The sequence below is a fragment of the Ammodytes marinus genome, assembly GCF_949987685.1.
Source record: "Ammodytes marinus genome assembly, chromosome: 12".
In the NCBI taxonomy this organism is placed as follows: Eukaryota; Metazoa; Chordata; class Actinopteri; order Uranoscopiformes; family Ammodytidae; genus Ammodytes; species Ammodytes marinus.
The window spans coordinates 1,337,928-1,361,550 of record NC_137216.1 but is presented as its reverse complement, the minus strand read 5'-3'; the positions used below and the strand labels follow the sequence as shown (position 1 = coordinate 1,361,550).

The following is a 23,623-nucleotide window of genomic DNA, read 5'->3' as shown; positions in this document are numbered from 1 at the left end:
TAAGCGTCACGCGTAGGAGCGTAAAAAGTCAATCATTTTGAACTCTGCGCGTAGGTGCGTATATAGGGGAGACCGGGGTAAGTAGTCACACTTTTTACTCTAGTAAGAATTGTTCATCACCTAAACATCTTTCAATAGTAATTCCTACATTAAATTGAAGCTTAAGGTGTTGGCTTGAAATGTGAACCCCTCACTTTTTCTAACTTATTGTAATAAACAATCAAGGGGTCGGTTGTCACACACTGTGGGGTTGTTTGTCACAATGTTATCTTTATGGGAAAAATCTTAAAAAGAAGGCAAGAAAGTAGAACTACATTTGAAAGTTTAATTTCATTGTCAAGTTGAAAAATAGGCCTACATAACTTTATGCATCTTAACACAAAATGATCAAAGAATTAACAAAAATGAAATTCATATTAAGACCAACCTACTGTATGTATCAACATAAAGAACAAAACAAATAGGTCTAACAATAATAGTCTACTCAACTACAGTAGGATACACACATTCACTATCTGAGTTACAGTGATGGCAAATGTAGAGTCTGCTCACTTTAACTAAGCAGAGATTGTGTGCCCACTGGTTGCACATACAACACTTCTCCCTTACCTCCCCTGAACGGATGCTGGAGAACGTTTCCATACAAACCAAACATAAACTATCCTCTTCATCTGATGAAGATTCCTCCTCCTGTCTCTTTCTCTTCTGTTTCTTCTTCCCCAGCTGGGGTGGAGTGCACTGGGGTGCAGTAGCCTTGGCAACTGGTCTAGTTTGGGATGCACTGGGTCGTTTTGATTTTGTTGCCCTTTTTCTCTTTTGCATGCCAGCTGCCTTTCCTGCTCAATTCTCTCCTTCTCTGGGGTGTCAGTGAGGATACAGCTTGACATTTTATTTTGTTATTGGGTTCCTTTCCTGGCTGCACCCTTTGGATAACATGTGACAACCAACCCCCCAAAAAATGTGACGACCCACCCCAACTGGAATTTATTGCTAGCATCAAGGCCAACAACCATCTGACAACTAATTAGCTTGCTAAAACAATCTAAACTATAGCTTACTCTTCACACTTTTTTAGGGTAACAAGTGTTTTGTTATAAACCCATTGTGTAAAAGCCTAGAAGAAAAATACTGAGGAGCTAAATATTTTCAATTTGACATGAAAAACACTATCAGTCCTCTCACCTCAAATGTAGCAGTCTAACTCCAAGGAAGACTATGTAGGTGACCTCTGATCCCAGTTGTGTATATTTACATATCAAAATTTAACAGACAGTGCCTTCTGGTTCCGAGATATAACGATTGTGACAACCTACCCAAGTGACAAATTACCCCATTCTCCCCTACAAGGCTAATATGCGGCTAACGCGCCTAAAGTGTTGCTTTAGCGAGTGTAACGCATCTACGCGCCATCTATAATTTTACTGTTACTTGAATACTTTTTTTAAAGTATTGTACTTAGCTACATTTTGTAGCACATCTGTTACTGAGTTTAAAAAAAGGAAACAAGTGAAAAAATAAATGCAAGGAAAAAATCGCGCTCCGGAAAGTACTTCAGTGAATGATGGAAAGAAGGACAAACTGGCGCTGCTAATTCAAACTGAACATCTCCTACAGCTTCGGCCTCAAATAAAAAGCATTTAACTGGCGAAGAGTGAAATTACTTTTATTTTGAAGCAAACACAGGAACTTAGCGCTTCCCAGCCCCGCAGTCAATAGCAGCATGTCCTTAATTGCCCCCTGGGTATAAATAAAGTTTTCTTGAATTTTGAATCATGTCTTCCATTTGGGACTACGCAGTGAAAGAAGAGAACAACAAGCTTGCGATTTGCCATTTTTGTAACCCTGCACTCACACCTAGAGCTTCATGAACGTTAGTGGGAGCCGCCAGTCTTTCTTTTTGAATGTATGCTCGCTACGAAGGGCAGAGTGCAGCGCCATTACAGCCACCTGAGCACACACAAGTGTGTAATGCAAGTCCACAGTCTGAAATAAGCCTTGGAGGATCTATCCCAAAACATTTACAACAACCAATTTAATTTAGCCTAAATTGTACAAATACTTAGGCTAAAATAATAATTAGTGCTGTCAAACAATTAAAATATTTAATCCCGATTAATCGCATTAATGTCATAGTTAATTCGCGATTAATCACATTTTTATCTATTCTAGCCTAAATGTCCCTTGATTTCTTTTTGTCCCATTATTTTTATCTCATTTTAATGCTCTTATCACACCCATTCTCTACACCCTTGTAATTCAGTGTATTTCTTCTAAAATATCATAATTTGCAATTCAGTGCAAATAGCCCACAATGTGCCGGCTGCCACTAACATTCATTGAGGTGTGGGTGTGCGTGCAGGATTATAACTAAGACTTTTGCAAATGACAGGCTTTCTTTTCTGTTCTTTTTCCGCTAAGTCCCAGAATCACACACGGACGACGCTACTAGTGAAGGTCGCGGAAGTGCTAGATTCCGGTTTCTGCTTCAAAATAAAAGTCAGAATTGACTTGACGTTTAGCCGTTTTGCCAGTTAAATGATTTTAATGTGAAATTACGCTGAATTAACAGTAACTCAACTGCGAGCCATATGTATAGTTTGTGGTGTTTCAGTTGTTCTAACATTAATAGTTGATGCAACAGCATGAGAAAAAACCACAACGTTTGCAAGGCCATGAAGAGCGTTAATCACGCAATAAAAAAATTAACACCGTTAAAATGGGTTTGCGTTAACGCCGTTCATAACGCGTTACACTGACAGCACTAATAATAATAATAACAAATAATTAGACTAACTATTTTATTATGTTCCATGTTTTATAGTTTGGTTAATACCATTTATTAACCAAACTGTGTATGCTAGGTGTATGCCTATTGCCTTTTATCCAGAGAATATGACCCAGATAATGTCCGTACTAAATGCTAACAAAAGATCCTTTTATGGAAATGAACATTGTGTAAATGTACAGTATATATGTATACAGTGCTCTCCAAAAGTATTGGAACAGTGAGGCCAATTCCTTTATTAATGCTGTAGACTGGAAACATTTGGGTTTGACACCAAAATATGAATATGAGATAATAGATCAAAATGTCAGCTTTCATTTCCAGGTATGATACACAACTGAGAAGATAGCATTATCTATAAAGGAACAACATTTTTAGGTGAGCATAAATATTGAAACAGATAGACTTAAAATAAGGCTTAGTGAATAAGACTTAATATTTAGTTTCAAATCCTTCGCTTGCAATAACTGCATCAAGCCCGTGTAACCCATTGACATCACCAAACTTTTGCATTCTTCTTTTGTGATGCTTTTCCAGGCTTTCACCGCAGCCTCTTTCAGTTGCTGTTTGTTATGGGGGATTACTCTCTTCAGTCTCCTCTTTAGCAGGTAAAATGCATGCTCTATTCTGCCGTGCAAAGGCAAAAGACCCAGGGGTGGACACTAAGGTTTCAAAAGCACTTGCCCATAGGGCAAGTACAGGTAATGTTTTACTTGCCCAAATTCGTGTTCACTTTCCCAAAAAAAACTGTTAAACAATGATATATATAGGCTAATTATATTATAAATTTTAGCGAACCTTATCTCCTAAATGCAAACACTGCTTACTTGTCTCATCCTGACCACATACAACCAACAACAATTCATATAAGCCTATATATCATGACATCACACAATACCAAGTGCTTGGTACTGCTGCAGCATCGTGAAAGGGCCTCTTTTTGCCAGGCATCTGGCCTGGTTTTGGGGGGCTCAGAAAACTCAGTCTAGCTCAGAGTCAAGCTGAATGTTAGCTTCCACACAAAAGTGTTCAGAAAAATTTTACTTATTTTACTTATTTAAAACATTCACATTGTGCCAAAAAGTGATCTTGTGCAATAAAATTATTAAAGTCCACCATATTAAAGCTATTGCCCAGTTATACTGTAAGTAGGGAGGGGGATCATTAATTTCTATTCATATTGATACCATTATAAAGACCCCACAATCCAAATCTTTATTGATTTATTTTCTATTATTTTGTTAAAAGAGAACTGGTATTATTGCTTTAATTGCTTATAAGATGAGCAGAGCTAAGGATAGGGCTTAAAACAGGTCATAATTCCATATTTAGGCCTACTATTTATTCTATACTGCTGGGAAAACAAGTTTTTCACCCAAACTGTATTATTCAAGCTTCTTGCGAAAAACTACAATTTATTTTTTACTTGTTACATTTAAACAAATCACATAATTTTATTGACCTGTGCCTAATAATCATTTTACTGAGCCGACCTGAACACATCACAGTTGAACCGTTTGCGATTTTTTTATCCTGCAGATTTTAATATGGATTTCAAAACTATCACATTTTTTAACTGCAGGACTTGCTACACAATCTCTCATTTGTTGATCATCGCTGATTTGAATGAATGATGAGACGTGCCGAGCCGTCTGCAGCGTCAGCAGCTCAGCGGACAGATTTTTTTTTTTGGGAGACTGAGTTTAAGCGGGTTGAAGGAGTTTCTTCAAGACAGTGGAAGGTAGGGCCTACAACACTCTTTACAGTCTATGATGCGGACCAGTGACGGGATAATACGCCGAAGTAGGCCTAATTAGTTGAAGATGACCCGACTCTACTCGATATTTAAAATTACATTATTTGACCTACTGGACTCCATAGCGGTATCGATAAGCTCAAACGTGATTGATTTCTGGGTTTTGAATATAGCGGAACCAGGTCCGTAGCCTAATAGACCCGGCTTTCGGAACATAGACAGCGAAACTGCGCGCACCTTGCTGTTGTGTGTGTGTGTGTGTGAGAGAGAGTGATAGAGTGCGAGAGAGAGAGAGCGTGATGCTGCTGGCTGCTCAATTGCAAATATAGCCGATCTATTTTGTGAGTTAGCGGGAAAAAATAGTTTTGCAAACTCTAAAACACATGAATAAATAGCTTAGACTACTGACAACCCCCCTAAAATCCACTTTCCCGTTCGGGCAACCAAAAGGCAATCTCAACTTGCCCGAACATTATTTTCACTTGCCCCGGGCAAGCGGGAAACCGTGAGTCAACCCCTGAGACCGTAACTTACATTTTTTTTTTTAAATTAGTTTTTGTAATTTTTGGAACACCGACCATCAGTTTAATCATGTGAACCAATATCTTGAGTCAATTTTGTTGTTTTCTTATCAAAATAAGATGCTGTTTTTGCCGTAAAAAACGTTCAAAAGCAGAGGGAAAGGCAGAAGACCGTAACATCAGTTGCGGTCCTTTGGCTTGGTTTTTGCGTTGCTGTGGAACGTTTGGATTAAGTTACGGCGCTCTGCCTTTGCTTTACTAAGCACCAAAGTGAAGTTACTGTTTACCGCGCTGAAGTTACGATGATTTGCCTGTGTATTGCATGTAACTGAAGTACTTCTGTCGCACACATTAACTTCAATAAAGTAAGTAATAAGCTGCCTGCCAATCACAGTCGAGTCCACTCACTGACAGAAAACAACGCAAGCAAGTTGGCGATGCCTCACGACACACCTCCCCGGCTCGGAGAAAACAGCCTGTACGATAAACCAACCCATTAGATACTTAGATCGCAGCTTACCTTTTCTTGAAATCTGGTCAAAATCCATGGCAAAAAAATATCCACTGAGGAGACAAATCCATTGTCTAAATCCATAAAGAGAAGCATTCGCTGGCTTGTATATTTTCCGGTGGGGTGCAATAAAGTGATCAGCTGCCATAAAGTGATTTCGTCTCATGGCACTTGCTGAACACCACTTTTAAACATCTATGTAGTCTAAAAGTATGTCTTCATACAAGAACGCGTGCTATCAATGTATTTCCAGGGTATGAAGTGGGGCCTAACCAAACACCAATGTGTTTGTGAAAGTGTATGTAACACAAAATGTTTTTTCAGAATTATAAAGAGTATTATAAAGAATAGTTGTGGAAAGAATTAAGTCCCTGATATCCTGACTCTCTCTCTCTCTCCCAACCTCTCTCTCTCTCTCTCTCTCTCTCTCTCTCTCTCTCTCTCTCTCTCTCTCTCTCTCTCTCTCTCTCTCTCTCTCTCTCTCTCTCTCTCTCTCTCTCTCTCTCTCTCTCTCTCTCTCTCTCTCTCTCTCTCTCTCTCTCTCTCTCTCTCTCTCTCTCTCTCTCTCTCTCTCTCTCTCTCTCTCTAATAAAAATATACATACATTTTCTATTCCATCAAAAATGCAATGTTTTTTAATAATAATAATAATAATTGATAGGTTTTATATAGCGCTTTATTGCCTAGGCACTCAAAGACGCTTTACAGGGTTCCAGATTCAATTCGTTCACACACAGTCATACCGGTGGTGGTAAACTACGAGGCAGACTGACGGACGCGTGGCTGCCATTCAGCGCCAACGGCCCCTCCGACCACCACCTCAAACATACAGCAATCATACACATTCACACAAGCCAAGGTGGGTGAAGTGTCTTGCCCAAGGACACAACAACCATGACACAGGTGGCCGGGCGGGGATCGAACCGCCAACCCTTGGATCGTTGGCCAACCCGCTTAACCACCTGAGCCACAGTCGCCGACTCTAGAAAACTTGCACATAATGTCATCAAACACAACCATATTCCTATAAGTTTATCAGAAAATTATAAATGGCATATAAGAGAATACATTTTACTGACATCCAACCTTTCAAATGTAAGAAATATAGGTGGAAGGTTACTTTAAAGTGTTATTTTATCTCAAATAAGTACAACCATAATTTTTTTTCTTTCAAAAATTAACTAATTTTGCCTGAAATGTCTCATTAATTTTTTTTTATATTCAATTTGTGTAGTATCATGCCTAACAAGACAAAACTCACTTAATGCTATTATTGTTATCACAGGAAATGTTGATATAGAGCAGTGTTTCCCCCAGCGCTTTAAGGCTAAGGTCGCCGCCATAGCAACGCCAACCCCCGCCTTGACTACCAACCAAAATAAATTAATAAATTAGGGCTGTCAAGCGATTAAAAAAATTAATCTAATTAATTACAGGCTCTGTGATTAATTAATCTAAATTAATCGCATACTTATATGACACTTTTATACCTGTTTGTAAACAGCTGTATAGCCTGCTACAGTTTCTCTCTCTCTCTCTCTCTCTCTCTCTCGCGCGCTCTTTCCGTCTCTCGTAACTTCTGTCTCCTCCCCTCAGCCAGCTTTATACATGAACTAGCGCCGAATTTTCAAAAAAATTACGACTTTCCATCTCCCACAACAGACAGCGCTGCACTGCCACCATTTCGTAGCCTACTCATAGGCAAAAATATTGACACACACACACACACACACACACACACACACACACACACACACACACACACACACACACACACACACACACACACACACACACACACACACACACACACACACACACACACACACACACACACACACACACACACACACACACACACACACACACACACACACACACACACACACACACACACACACACACACACACACACACACACACACACACACACACACACACACACGGGGCGGGTGCTAGACAGCTAGCAAACAAAATTGGAGGAAGATTGAGAGATATGGCCTACTACTGTTTTGAACCTAGCCTACATTGTTGCACCCACTAAATAAATAATGCACGGACACTGCGGATAATTAAGTAAGATGTCTTCCTACCTTCATGCATCCCATAAACCGTCCATAGAGCCCTCGAGTCGGCCCCTTTCCCTTGCTTCTCTCTTTACCTTTCTCCCTTTAACCCACGCGCCCGGCCCGGCGAGCTACAGGTGCAGCTCCGCACCACTTTTGCACCGGGTCAAAAGGCATTATAGAAGTGCGATTAATCTGCGTTAATTTTTTTAATCGCGTTAATTTTTCTGTGATTAATTAATCGAAATTAACGCGTTAATTTGACAGCCCTATAATAAATACATTTAAAATAAATTGTGCTGCACAATTAATGTACTAGCAAGCGCGATGTGTGCTTGTCCATGGTCATAACTGCGCGAAAGGCTGCAATTTGCGGTAAATAAATGTGGCAAGAGTCTCCAAGCGTTTCTCTATCTTTCAGCTGCTCTGTGTCTGCGGCTTTGCGCGCGCAATTGTACCGCACCACGCGCGACTACGGCATGCACGCGGGAGAGTTAAACGAGCAGAAGCAAACCGACATTTAACTGTTGGCGATAATAAACGCAGAGCGGTTCTATGGGGAAATTTAGCTGAACAGAAAGAAGTGCTTTGCAAAGCAAGAACAGTTTAAGACTCCACATCACCGTGGCAACACAACCTATCTATCAGCTCAGACAGCGCAGAGAAAAGTTTGATGAATGCATGAGAGTGATGGCCCAGCCAAGTTTCAGTAAGTTTACAGAAGTGCCACACTGTTACTGTCTTTTAAATGCATTTAGTAATTTTAAGGGGAAACACATTGTATTTATTATTTCAACTATTGAGTTATTTTTAAAACAGCATGCTAGTGTAGGCCAAGAAGATTTATTTTCTGAATTTTCAATGCTGCTTTATTTTTATGTTTTACAGTCTGTCACAAATTATTATGCAAATTGGAATTAAGTGTCATAAACATTTCATTTTTTGTATTTAATTTAAACTCATGGATGGTTTTGTGTCTCAGGGCGCTTTGGATCATTGAAATCAATCTCAGACACCTGTGATAATCAGTTTGCTAAGTAAGCCCAATCAAAGGAAATCTACTTAACAAGGACGTTCCCCATGATTAAGCAGGCCACAGGTTTCAAGCAATATGGGAAAGAAAAAGGATCTCTCTGCTGCCTAAAAGCGTCAAATAGTGCAATACTTTGGACAAGGTGTGAAAACATTAGATATTTCACGAAAACTTAAGTGTGATCATCGTACTGTGAAGAGATTTGTGGCTGATTCAGAGCACAGACGGGTTCGTTCGGATAAAGGTAATATGAGGAAGGTGTCTGCCAGACAAATTCATCGGAATAGGAGATCAGCTGCTAAAATGCCATCACAAAGCAGCAGACAGGTATTTGAAGCTTCTGGTGCCTCTGGAGTCCCGCAAACCTCAAGGTGTAGGATCCAGAAGTTTGCAGTTGTGCATTAACCTATTATTATTCGGCCAACCCTAAACAATAATCACAAGCTGAAACAGTTGCAGTGGGCTCAGGAATACATGAAGACTAATATTAAAACAGTCTTGTTTACTGATGAGTGCCGTGCAACCCTGGATAATCGGATGGATGGATGGAGTAGTGGATGGTTGGTGAATGGCCACAATGTCCCAACAAGGCTGCGACGGCAGACAGGAGGTGGCGGAGTCATGTTTTGGGTCGGAATCATGGGGAGAGAGCTGGTTGGCACCTTCAGGGTCCCTGACGGTGTGAAAATGACCTCGGCAAAGTATGTAGAGTTTCTGACTCACCACTTTCTTCCGTGGTACAAAAAGAAGGACAGTGCCTTCCATAGTAAAATCATCTTCATGCATGACAATGCACCATCTCATGCTGCAAGGAATACCTCTGTGTCACTGGCTGCTTTGGGCATAAAAGGAGAGAAACTCATGGTGTGGCCCCCATCTTCCCCTGACCTCAACCCTATTGAGAACCTTTGGAGCATCCTCAGGCAAAACATCTATCAGGTTGGGAGGCAGTTCACATCAAAACAGCAGCTATGGGAGGCTAGTCTGGCATCCTGCAAAGATATTCAAGCAGAAACTCTCCAAGAACTCACAAGTTCAATGGATGCAAGAATTGTGAATGGTAAATGGATTTGACTTATATAGCGCTTTCTAGCTGATTTTCTCAGCCCCAAAGCGCTTTACATATCTTACCACATTCACCCATTCATACATTCACACACTCATACACCGCAAGAATTGTGAAGGTGATATCTAAGAAGGGGTCCTATGTTAACATGTAACATGGCCTGTTAAGATGTTTTTGATTGAAATAGCTTTTGATTTCACTAAATATGACCTCGTAATGCTGCAAATTCAACAAATGACCATTTTTAGTTGTTTACAACCTATAAAATGTTTTGAAACTCTGTTGTGCATAATGATTTGGAACAGTGCATTTGGAGTTTTTTATTTTTGAAAAAAATACTTTTATTATTGGGAGGTTTGTTCAATAAAATTCAAAATATACTCTAACGGTTGATGACTTGAAAATAATACTGACTGTGATTTGCATCGACTATTTAGGAAAATCTGGGAAAATCTAATTTGCCTTATAATTTGGAATGCAGTGTAAATTGGGAAATACATGTTCCAAAACGACCAATTACCTCTGTATTTAAAAAGAAATCAAGCAAGTAGGCTAATAATAACCATTAAAGGTCTCATATTATACACTTTTCTGTCAATATTATATGGTCTTAGAGGTCCCTAATACGTTTTTCTTTAGTTGTTTGCTGAAAAAAACTTTCAGATCATTTATTGTAGTATGCCTCTATACCCTGATTTTCAGCTAATCTCACGATGGCCTATTTTTGAAACCGAGCTGCAGCTCCCCTCGTTTTATATACAATCTATCAGCTCCCCCACCCCTGTCCAGAAGCGAAGCCATTGGCGTCTGCCCATAGGTCCATAGCTTGCAGTGCCTGTTACCCTATGCTGTTGCAGGACGTTTCCGTGTATATATAGCCCGCCAAGTCTATTTGTTCCTTGAATAAACCTGTTCCACTATAAAGTTTATGTGTTCATTGACCATCACCCTTCAACGTGGAAAGAAGGACCAAAGTCAATTCACACAATTCCCAAAAGGTTTTACTTTTCACCAAAAACCGTCACACCTTTTATTACCTTAAAGGCTCTGGTTTAAAGCATGTGACCCTTTGACTCCTGCCTATCTCCAGATCTCCCCCTGTTTTGTCCCCTAATGACACATTCTTCTAATTTATCCTAGGTTAAGTCCAGATTTCAGACCTTTTTCCTAGATAAGTTTTTAGAAAGGAGGAGATAAGATAATAGGTTTTAATTATTCTGGTGGATGAATACCTTACATTACCCCAGACTTCAAAAGACTACCGTTAAGTCCTCACTAAGTTCATACACCTGGATGAGCTAGGCCAGTAGATAAATGCAATTACCTCCTATTTCAAGGAGTGTGTTATGGGATGTGTATCCTTAATTATCACTGGTGTTGTCGTAGTGTAGGTTTGAATTGCTTACCTCAGGAGCGCCGCGATCTCTTTAAAGAAAAACCCTAATTAGGTCCTTGTTCCCAACTCTAAACTAAAAATTAGGCACAGGATTTATAAAGTTTTCAAGAAATTTTATTCAACCAATATAAAAAGATTATACGTTCACTATATAGAAAGAAAAGATAAAATAAAATGAAAGGAAGGAAAATAAGTACCTACACTCCCATTAATGTGGTTAATATACGTAGATAAGTATAAGACTTAGCTTATTTGTTTTATGTAATTTGTTCACATTGAATTTAGTTCATGTTCATCTCTTCTTTAAATTTCAAAGTTTGTCCACTGTTTACACAACTTTAAATATTCTCTGAGTTGATGGCCGAGCTTTCACCAAAGTCATATAAATTTGAATTTCTTCAAACTCTTATAACAATGGTGATTTTGGGACACAAACAGTCAGGAAAAAGTTGGTTCCACAGCTTTAAAACCTTGTTGATCCACAAGAGATCCTATTCGGAGCGCTATCAAGTATATAAGTTTATCCACCGTTTACACAACTTTAAATATTCTCTGAGTTTATGGCCGAGCTTTCACCAAAGTCATATAAATTTTAATTTCTTCAAACTCTTATAACAATGGTAATTTTGCGACACAAAGAGTCAGGAAAAGTTGGTCACAACAGCTCAAAACTTCAACTTGATGCCATTCCACAACCTGGTTCATCAATTAATTCCTATTAGTAACCCAAATGTTTCCTTACCAATCTTCTCAGAAAAAAGAAGAATTGGTTCAGAGCTTCACCCTCTTCTCTAGAACAAAAAATGAACAGCCCTCAATTTTTCTAAGTATTTTGCACTCAAAAAGATTCAGAGTGTTTCTTTCGAGTTTTTCTTCTAAGTTTTTCGTCCATGCTGAAAGAACAAAAAAGTGGAACAGTCAAGACTTCCCCAAAAAACAGCAGACCTTCTTGCTCAAAATCCTGGCTTTATATAGTCTGAAGACAGAGAGAGTGGGTGTGTGTATTAGGAGGGGAGAGGGTGGGGGAAAGATGAGGGTGTTGTAGGGGGTCAAACCTATGGACAGCTATGTGCCGCCACCGTGCGGCCAAAACACTGCAGTACACCTTTACCTCTTCAGGTGGGCGTATCCAAACGCTAGCCGGAAACTCCACCCCGGTGGAAAACCGGGACCTTTAAAAGGATGCCCCGCGGCTTCCTCTTTCTTTCTCGTGACCGGCTGTTGGCGGACCCACATATAGAAACAACAAGTCTGTACAGATCTACAGGGGCCCTCTTCAGCCCTGAACCAACCACCACGTGTTTTACTAAAGCTATCGCCTGCGGCCGCGGCGATCTCTAGAAAAAACAAAGTGTGTTGAAGCTGTTCCGTTGGAACGACCAGAAGAACTCAGAAACAGGCGGTTTACCTAGAAACCTAGCCTTTTGGACAGCGGACCGTAAGCCGATCACGTTGTCCCCGATCGCCATCCTCCGCACAAAGTCAGCTGCGCCCTTTGCCTCTCTCCTGCGATCGGAAGACCGCAGAGACCAGCTCCCCGACCGCCAAAGGCTCGGAGCCTGGACTGGATCGCCGTCTTGCGAGCCCCGTCAGTCCGGAAAGGATTGGCCTACCCGCCTCAACGACGACGAAGCAGTGGAAACTAGTTTTCCCCCAAGTGAGATTTTGGCTTTATAATTACCTGGGCAGATGTTTAGTTATTATTACTTTTTAAAGAGTTGAACAATACTGTTTATTTTCGAATTTGTGTTTGCTATTTTGAACAAGCTGTGTGATCTATCTCCGTTTGTCCTCCCCCACGGAGAGCCAGAACGGGAAAGTTCGATCATTTCATTCAACGCTGCAGTGTGGTTTTAGGTCTGCTGTATGTTTTAGAAACCTCACACCTTTCTTTTTCCCCCTCCCCGCGCTCAAGCGTGGTCTTTCCTCCTCTTCCTCTCCTGCACGCACGTACACACACGTTAGATAACCCTTATGGTAGTCTTTATCAGATAGAATTGGTGTTAAGATCTGTGGTAGAATCCCTTTTAAAGAGCTAGTGGCTTTTCAAAATTCCCCGCCTCAAATCCCTTCGCCAGGTCCTTTGTTCGGAAGTAGACGCCCTTTTGAGTACCCGTGGTAGTCATTTCCCGCATCGGGTGGAAGTAGAATAGCCTAGACTAGCCTAGCCATCCAGGGATGCCATTTTGTGGTCTTAATAACCTAGCCTATTTCGGTCGCCATTTTGTGCCTCTCGAGTCCTAAGTCACGTGAGAACTCCCCCGTCCCTTTTCTTACTTCGTTTCACCCACACACCACACCCACACACACACACTCACTTACACACACACACACACATATTGGTACATGGCTGTATAAACAACAATGTTCTAGACGTTTTTCTTTGATTAAGTGTATTTGCTTTATGCGTGTATAAAACGGATGTTACCTTAAGTTTCATTGTGGTTAAAATAAATGTTCTTATATTGTAACCAGAAGTGTTTGTGATTTATTTGTGTGGATATTATTGGAGTGTCAACAATCAACAAGTGAAAGATTCTGTAGCCTTCAGTGTTAAGATCATATTACCAAATTTATAATAGTAATTACTTGATTACATTATTTTATGGAAATGATCATTGAGACTAGGATTTATTAATATTGATTTGTTTAACTGAACATTGAGCTAATCAACATTTGAGAATAAATCCTTTGATTAAACGAGACAATTTGCTATTACTTTTCCATTCTTGAATGAATGGTGGTGCCCCTTTTGAAATTATTAAAGTATTATTAATCATCAGATTAATTTCTAATAGCTGAATTAATCTGAACCACCTGTACCTGCTACAGTGTGTGTGTGTCCAGCTCAAGGACCCACTGCCCCCCTTGTCTCTCTCACCCCTGACCTGTCCCAGGACAAGGCCAGGCATGCCTTTTCAGAGAGGCCTTAGGAATTCACAATTATGTATATATTTCAGGATAAAAACTTGAATACAACACTTTTAGTGATTCTACCTTAATATTAAAGGTCACTTGTTACCTTGCCTGTCTTATTCAAAATATCATACTTTTCCATATGAAAACAAGAAATATACATTTCCCATTCACCAAGATATGTGCAATGAAAAGTTGCAATATTCTTGCCTATCTCAACAATGTTCACAATAAAAATGCAGCAAAAGATGGAGGCTACTGCGAAGCTACTCTGGGGCTAACGGTTAAAAATAGCACTAAAATCAGTGAAAAAATTTGCTTCAAAGTTAGACGTCTACACTATTACCTTCCAATGCTTTGTCTTGCTAAAAACGAGGCATTGCCAGACTGCTGTGGGGAATCTTTTTTTTTTTTAAAGATTATTTTATGCCATTTTCAAGCTTTATTAGACAGTACAGAGTTGAAATGGGGAGACAGAGAGAGAGAGAGAGAGAGAGAGAGAGAGAGAGAGAGAGAGAGAGAGAGAGGGGGATGACATGCAGTAAAGGTCCACGGGTCGGATTCGAACCCGCGACCACTGCAACGAAGGCCGGAGCCAATATGGGACGCGCTCTATCCACTACGCCACCGGAGCGCCCCTGTGGGGAATCTAAATGGGTTATTATGAGCAAAAGATCGATGCTTTTCCCGAAGCTAGCTCAGAAGCTAGCGGCTAAAAATATCACTAATATCAGTGGAAAAATGTGCTTCAAAGTTAGACTTCTACACTATTACCTTCCAATGCTTTGTCTTGCTAAAAACGAGGCATTGCCAGACTGCTGTGAGGAATCTAAATGGATTATTATGAGCAAAAGCTGGATGCTTGTCCCAACGCTAATAGCTATACACCAGTCAGGCAAAAATACCAATAAAAACATTTATTTTAGTTTGAAAGAAAAAAAGCACAAGTAGCTTCCTATCCGTTGTGTTATTAAAAACGAGGCATTAATAGACTGCTGTGGTTAAGATAAATGTGTGGATTATGAGCAAAAGCATTCTGGGTTGGTGTATGCAACATTCAGCATGCTTTGCTGTACTACAGGCAGCTTATCGCTTAGCGGGGAAAACAAGATGGAGGTGAAGGAATATTTTCACCTCCATCTTGTTTTGGCCACTACTGTACAAGCTTCTTCTCCTTTTTTTGAATTGCGACTTACAACCAGTGAAGACTGGAGTAAGCTGCATAAGCTCGCGCGAAATATAAACTCGCCTTCAAAATAAAAGCAATGCAGTTGTATTCCATGCATGATTTAAACTTATTTACGTTTGATTCTTAATTTTCCATTGACCTCACGCGGGCCAGTCAGAGACAGCCAGCGGGCCGGATGTGGCCTGCGGGCCACACAATGCCCAGGTCTGGTCTAGAAGTAAAAAAGCATTCTTTCAATGGTTTTAATGTAATTCAAGTCTCATAGTATTCATACACAAACTTGATACTACACTCTACATTGAAGCAATCAGCCCTTTAACCTATGAATTATTGAATATTTTGCTCGCTCCATAATCTAGTAACAGACTCAAAATGTAATAAATTGTTACATTATGGGCAACAATGTGTTGTGTGTGACATTATGGAACAGTTAAATGTTTTACATTGCGGGATCTAAGACGGCACAGATGTTACCTTGACAATGCTGATGGGTTTCCTGGAGAGGTGAAAGCTGGTGTAGAGAAGGAAGGTGAGGATGAAGGTAAGAGCTCTGTACCTGCGCACAGGAAAGCAGGTGGTATTTATTAGTAACAGGGACTAAAAGATGTGTTACACATCACTTCGTAAAATTACGTAACAAGAAAATATATAACACATTTGTAACTCCATACTCTATCTGACTCCCATTACCACACACATCACACAACAGGGGAAGGTGTTGTGAAATGTTTAGGCACACAAAGTAGAAGCCTTTACATGTGGCTGAGTAAAAGATCAGCAGAGACAGTTCATCAAATGAGGCAGCTGAATGTTAAACCTTCCGCAAATAGAAGTAGACAGAAAGCTTAGGACACAGTAGCACCACCACACACATCAGAAAATTCTCAATGATACATCCTTCTACTCATACATACAGGATATCCTGTAACTTTCATTGACCATTCACTCTGTTTGCTTTAGCTCCATCATGTTTACACTCGATCTTTAAAACACAGCACAAACTTTAGTCAGATTAATGATTCTATGTTTTATCTTATCTCTGATATGTGTGTGTGTGTGTGTGTGTGTGTGTGTGTGTGTGTGTGTGTGTGTGTGTGTGTGTGTGTGTGTGTGTGTGTGTGTGTGTGTGTGTGTACGGAGCAGTTAGAGAAAACCCACTGTAGACATTGTTGTGAACAGCTAGAGAACATGTGTCAGCCAGTGTGTGAGTGAGTGTCCCACTGCAGTGTCCTGAAGCCACTAGATCAGGGGTGTCCAAACTTTTTTCACTGAGGGTCACATACATAAAAATCTACGAAGGGCCGGGCCACTTTGCAAAAATAACACATTTATCAGGACATGTAGCTGCTCTGATTTCTAGTTTCATAGTGTCTTCGTAAATTGTAATCCTTCTTCACGGCAACACTTTCCTTGCACATTAAACAGACACATTCCCCCTCTTGTTTATATGCCAATGATACACCCAGTGTTTTCTGCTTTTGCGTCCAATGTCCAGCAGGGGGAAAATAGTATCCAGCCGAGGTCCCAACCCTCCTAGAGGGTTCCGGGGGTATGCCCCCCCGGGAGATTTTTTTAAGTTTTTAAAGTGAAATGCATGAATCTGGTGCACTTTGAGAGGGAAATTAAGAGGCTAAATCTGAAGAATTTTGTATGAAAAAAAAAAATGGAGACACTGTGTCAGATGAATTAGAAGCTATTGGAGAAGGACACATAGATTTTCCATAATAATATTAATTTAAAATAAAATATTATTCAGGGTCCTCTGGGATGGGCTTGTTGCTCTTTTTCTTTTATGGGACATATTTCTCAGTAATATAATGAGTGCATTTAAATTATTTAACCCTTTAGGCGCCGGGTTTAATTTTGAAAAATACTTTATTTTGACACCTAAATTTCAGAAGGCTCTGGATTGAAAGTGGTTTGAGATAGAGACAAAAAGTTAATGAGACAAATATTGAGAATGTCCTGAAGTTTATCTAGGGAATACATTTTTTCATCTAATTTGCATATTATGACGTCATATGGCGGCGGCCATATTGGATTATGTAATTTCCATGAAACACCTGATATTTTGAAATAGAGTTGAACTTATTTCATCAAGTTCACCCCCTCCATCCATTTGTTATGATGTCCACTATGTTGTAAGCCAACAGTTGTAAACTAGAACTAGAACTACACCACAAAACAGGCACTTTTTATGATTTTAGATTTTTTACCCATTTTAATTTACTTTTGTCTTCTATTATTATGATTATTATTATTACCATTATAATATGATAATATGAATATATATATATATTAATATTCAATAGTTTTTTTCTCTCTGTTGTGTACTTGATGTATTTGCATTGAATATTGTATGTATTGTTGTTTTTCCTTGAATTTGTTTGAACTCGACGTCATTGTAAATGAGGGTCACCCCTCAATTGGTCTCGAGGATAGATAAAAGTTAAATTAAATGAAATGAAAAATACATTTATATAATGCTGCGTCACATGGCTTCACCACTGCTGCGCATGGACGCACCGGGGCCGTAGAAAGAGTGCACACTAACTCCCTACTTTTGCTTGCCATATTCTCTCAATAACTCCTAAATCCAGCTTCAGCATAAATAGCTTAGTGGCACACTATCTCCGATTTCACACCCAACAACTGCGCGATTCATTTGCAGCCTGGACGCGGAGGTGTGTCACCTCTCTGCTCTGACGGCCGGCTCGGACTGCTCCGAGGGGCTGCTCCGAGACTGACCGCCTGTCAGTGCTTTTGGTCGGGGAGGGGCTCGCGGCAGCACCCGCTGCTCGTTGAGCAATGAGCACAATAACTGCAGAGTGAAACGTGCTTTCACGTCAGAGTCTCCAAACACCACAAAAGTTTTCAATAAAACCAGAAAAAATCGCTAGGAGGATATGACAAAAAAAGTTTTGATGGGATTTTTTTTTTTTTTTTTTTGGATGGGATTTCCGGATTTCCGCGAATATTTTGCATTGAAGGATAACGTTTTTCTGAGCTAAGGTCTAGGTATGGGATGTCTGCCAACTAGTGGAGGGGAGTTTGAACAAAATATAACACTCTATTTAGAGAAAACAGCTGTTTGATTTAGTAAAGCGTCTTGTCGCAATTTTGCGACTGTGGCGCCTAAAGGGTTAAAAATTAAAAGCGCCATATTACATTATATTTTTAAAATATGCCACGGGCCAATCAATCAGTGTTTGACACCCCTGCACTAGTGGGTTAACTAAGAAATGCAAAAAAAAAAAAAAAAATTTTTTTTTTTTTTTTTCAAAGGGCCATATTACATTATATTTTTAAAATCGGCCGCGGGCCAATAAAAAGCGGGCCGCGGGCCGCAGTTGGCCCGCGGGCCGTAGTTTGGACACCCCTGCACTAGATCATCATGTCTTTAGCAGGTGATATGTAGAAGCTTTTAATGTGAACCATCTATCTATAGTCCAGGCAAAATAGCATTTTACGACAGACAAATTGTAAAAGAATTTTTTTCAGCTCAGATCATTTCTATGAGGTGTCCAGAACAACATACTAAAAGTCCTAAGAAATCCTAGTTGAGGAAATATGTTTAATTCTCATCAATCCAAGGTGTGTGCCAATAAGGCGAGACACCAATAAATCCCAATAGGGCTATTTTTTTCCTTTAGTCCTATCAAAATTAAACTTTACACAATGAAAGTATCCATGATAATTAAAAAATTTTGTATTACAAGTTTCTTTGAAAATTAATTTTAATATGCAAATGAGCTATACACTAATCGTACATGCCCAAAATCAACCCAAATAGGCTTAATTTTTTCCTTTACTCCTACCACAATAAAACTTTACATAGTAAAAGTATACTAGAAAAGTAACTTTTTTTGTATTACAAGTTTATTTTTAAATGCATTTGAATATGAACATGAGCTCCACACTTATTGAATATCCAATCATCCTACTACCAATGGGTGATGGCAATACTGCTTTTAGACTGGCCTCAAAGGCAATGGCAGTTTGGACAATGAGCACATCTGCATCAGCTTTGCATGGTTTGTGAAACACCATTTTTTGTCTTACAAGTTTCTTTGAAAATGAATTTTAATATGCAAATGAGCTATACACTTATCAAATATAGGCTATCCGCATAGGCTTAATTTGAACCTTTACTCCTACCACATTAAAACTTTACACAATGAAAGTCTAAATGAAAAGTAAAACATTTGTATTAGAAGTTAACCTATAATGGTCAAGGCTTTCCAGAAGGGGTTGGTTGAACGTCAGAACAGGGGTCACATCATACTGCAGAGCTTGAGTTGCCAAACACCTCAATGTTGAGTATATGCAGGATTCATCACTGGTATCAAGATAAATCATTGGAAGGAATGTTACTGAAGCTCTTCCAGGGTGTTCATCTAGAAGATGCAGGATCTGCATCATACCAGACCACGATGGCCTTTGAGAGTGAAGGAGTAGGGATGTCTTCCAGAAAACATCCAGCTGTAATGTTTTGTTATCTGCTGGCAACAGAGCCAGTGGCTGATACTCAATAGGTTCACGTATGGGAGGAATCATAAAGTACTGAATGTGTATGCGACCAACCGCAGCAATATCTGCAGCAGTCACTTGGATCTTTAAAGGAAAAAATTAAGCCTATGCGGATATATTTTGGGTAGCCTATATTTGATAAGTGTATAGCTCATTTGCATATTAAAATACATTTTCAAAGAAACTTGTAAGATAAAAATGGTATATCACAAACCATGCAAAGCTGATGCAGATGTGCTCATTGTCCAAACTGCCATTGCCTCTGCCAGAACAAAAGACACAGTCTCAGTAGGTGATGACACAGACCTGTTAGTACTCTTGTTGCATCATGCTGATCTGAATGCACACGAGCTGTTTATGGCACAAGAACCAAAGAAAGCAACAAAAATAAGACGGATATGGTGCATAAAGTAGACAAAGGAGTTACTTGGTCCCAAGGTGCGTGACAATCTCCTCTTTCTCCATGCCATTTCAGGCTGTGATTCTACATCTGGCATAGGAAAGGGAATGGCACTAGCCTGTAAATCCAGACCTGCCACTAGGCGCTGGCAAATTAAATGTGCTGCGCCTGTTGGTCTGGGCACTCTCCATTGAAGCTCATTAAATATGTCAAGAAATCCTGAGCTACATTTCAATTGGTTCTATCTGATATGGGCGGGCCAGAGCCCTATGTATGGTGCTCTGGGGCGGACGTAAACGGATGACGACAGTGCGCCGTCGAAGCCGTGATAGTAAACATCAAAGATGGCTGCGGATATGTTGTTTGAGTTTGAGACTGCTTTGGCCTCGACCCTTAACGATTTGGAAGACGGCACTCAAATCTTTCATTAGCAAGTAAGTGGAATGTTCGGTTTTGCAGACGACCACGGCAAAAGTAAAATTTAACAGTTAATCCCACTGTTCGCTGAATGAACGGGGCTTAATACGTCACATTGTTCATTGCACTGATTGGTTGTAGTGCTATCAAATTGCGTGCAGTGGCATTTGAAGAGACAAATCTAATTCATGAGAGGCACCTGTTATACCCCTGGCAGGTAAGCCAGGCAGTTTTTCAGGTTTGAGGCCAGTCTAAAAGCAGCATTGCCATCACCCATTGGCAGTAGGATGATTGGAAATTCAATAAGTGTGGAGCTCATGTGCATATTCAAATTAATTTAAAAAGAAACTTGTAATACAAAAAAAGTTACTTTTCTAGTATACTTTTACTATGTAAAGTTTTATTGTGGTAGGAGTAAAGGAAAAAATTAAGCCTATTTGGGTTGATTTGGGGCATGTACGATTAGTGTATAGCTCATTTGCATATTAAAATTCATTTTCAAAGAAACTTGTAATACAAAATGTTTTCATTTTCATGGATACTTTCATTGTGTAAAGTTTCATTTTGATAGGACTAAAGGAAAAAAATAGCCCTATTGGGATTTATTGGTGTCTCGCCTTATTGGCACACACCTCGGATTGATGAGAATTAAACATATTTCCTCAACTAGGATTTCTTAGGACTTTTAGTATGTTGTTCTGGACACCTCATAGAAATGATCTGAGCTGAAAAAAATTCTTTTACAATTTGTCGGTTTTTTGGCCCAAAAATGGGTTACTTTGCCTGGCCTACTAGTGCTGTCTAATGAGCAGGCAGTCCACAGGCCAAACCTCCATATGACATCAGCAGTAGTTGAATTGTTAAAAGGGGCACAGTGTAAGATTTACTCCCATCTAGTGGTCAAATTGTATTTTGCATTCAAACGTAGAGTGCTCACTCGCGTTTTAAAGGTCACATATTATGCTAAATGCACTTTTTAAATGTGTTCCAACATATCCATGGGTCCAAGGTGTGCCTAGAGACTGCCATTGCCATCAATAACATGATTGTGTTGTGGTGAACGGTTAATGTAGAATGGAAGTGATAAAAACATGATTCAAAATGTTCACAACACATCACCATCAACTTCTTCAGATCACTTATCAACATTTATCGGTACATTTTCATTTGTACCACTCTATATGAATTCACATATAAGTTTGTCACCCCCAGTTTGGTTTCTTTCACCAGTGTAGTAACAAATAAACAAACACAGGATAGTTGGCGGAAAAGCAGTTCTATAGTTGGGGATAGTGATGGGAATTGATAAGAATTTAACGATTTCGATATTGCTTATCGATCCGATTCCTTATCGATTCTAATTGGGTGAGGGAATAAGTACAAATTACTTTGTTTGTATTAACTCTCTTTAATATCTGATCTGAAGTCTGTCTAGTGTGTGTCTTGAAAGATTATCAAGAGTACTTTAGGATTAGAACATTTTCAATTTTCACATTAATTGATCCAGACAAAAAAAAAATTGTCTTTTTAAGCCCAAATGCCTTTCAGTGCCCTCAAAACACAGTCAAGGAAGAGCTTGTGCCTTTTGGAATATTAAAGGTCACATATTATGCTAAATGCACTTTTTAAACGTGTTCCAACATATCCATGGGTCCACGGTGTGCCTAGAGAATGCCAAAATATAAAAAAATAACAATCTCTCCTTTTCTCACTCTCCCCCTTTCTGAAACCCCCACCCCTCCCCCCCAATATACTCCAGTCAGAATTCTCGCCGACTATTACGTAATAGTCGGCACAGCCACATCCCCATATCACATCCCCATATTTTCTTTATATGGCCATGCTTCCCCCCCCAGAAACGTCCACCGTGCAGTCTATGATAACTCCCCTCCCCCCATTTCTTATTGGTCCACGGCCCCGAGATCCAATGGAAAACGTTCCGAGTGACAGCCATGTTGCTTTCCCCGCTAAGCGACAAGATGCCCATAGTAGCCTACAGCCTGAATGTTACATACACCAACACAGAATGCTTTTGCTCATACTCCACTAATTTATCTTAACCACAGCAGTCTATGCCTCGTTTTTAATAATACAACGGATAGGAAGCTACTTGTGGGTTTTTTCAAACAGTGAAACTGAAAGAAATGTTTTTATTGGTATTTTTGCCTGACTGGTGTATAGCTATTTAGCTTTGGGACAAGCATTCAGCTTTTGCTCATAAAAACATAATTCTATTACCCACACCAGTCTGGAAATGCCTCATTTTTAACAGGACAAAGGATTGGAACTTAATAGTGTGGAAGTCAACTTTGAAGATATTTTTTCCACTGATTTTAGTGGTATTTTTAGTTTATTTTATCGTTTATCGAGTCTTATTTTTAGCGTTAGCGCCCATGTAGCTTCGGTTGTAGCACCAAGTTTTGCTCATAACACGCTGTTTATATTCCCCACAGCAGTCTGAAAATGACTCGTTTTTAACATGACAAAGGATGGGAAGATATTCCTGTATAAATCAAACTTTGAAGCTACTGTTTTCACTGGTTTTAATCATGTCAGGTCATGTCAAACTGTTCTCAAAGTATGGCTTAGCTAACTGTGGGCAGTGACGGATATAACGTTGTAAACGTATGTCTCTATTTACGCACGGAATTGGAGCATAAATGAGCCTTAAGTGTGTCTTACTGTCTTTATAAAGAGCCTTGTTAAACGTTTTCTTATCACCGGACCACCGAGTCCCGCTGTGTGTTACTTTGGGTTCGTCTCCACCGCCGGTGGCAGCATTAGAACAGCTGATGAACGAGAGTAAACACAGCGGGCCTTAAGGCAGCGGTCAAGAAATCCTTTTTGCTTTGCTTTATGCTGCTCTCGCCTTTTGATCTCTCTCCCTCTTTTATTAGCCCACACATAGGCCTACACACATTAATTCTGACTAGTAAGACAGCGGACGTTTAAAAGTTTAACCGTCAGTGCGCTTGCTTGTGCTCGTGCTTGTGTCGTTTGCCAAAATGGAAACTCGCAGCGCGTGTGTGAAGTCATG

The 23,623-nt window shown here is 39.8% G+C and overlaps 1 protein-coding gene across 3 annotated transcripts in view; it reads right to left on the bottom strand.

The window, feature by feature from the left end:
- The window catches only part of slc37a1 (solute carrier family 37 member 1), a 117,471-nt gene that overhangs the window by 87,310 nt on the left and 6,538 nt on the right, over nucleotides 1-23,623 (bottom strand). For 2 of the 3 annotated variants that reach the window (XM_080038015.1, XM_080038016.1), the window contains exon 3: nucleotides 15,714-15,795. The exons of the other annotated variant lie outside the window; for it this stretch is intronic. In XM_080038015.1, coding sequence (XP_079894141.1) covers nucleotides 15,714-15,795 — 82 coding nt within the window. The remainder of the gene's footprint in view (nucleotides 1-15,713; nucleotides 15,796-23,623) is intronic. 3 annotated transcript variants of the gene reach the window in all.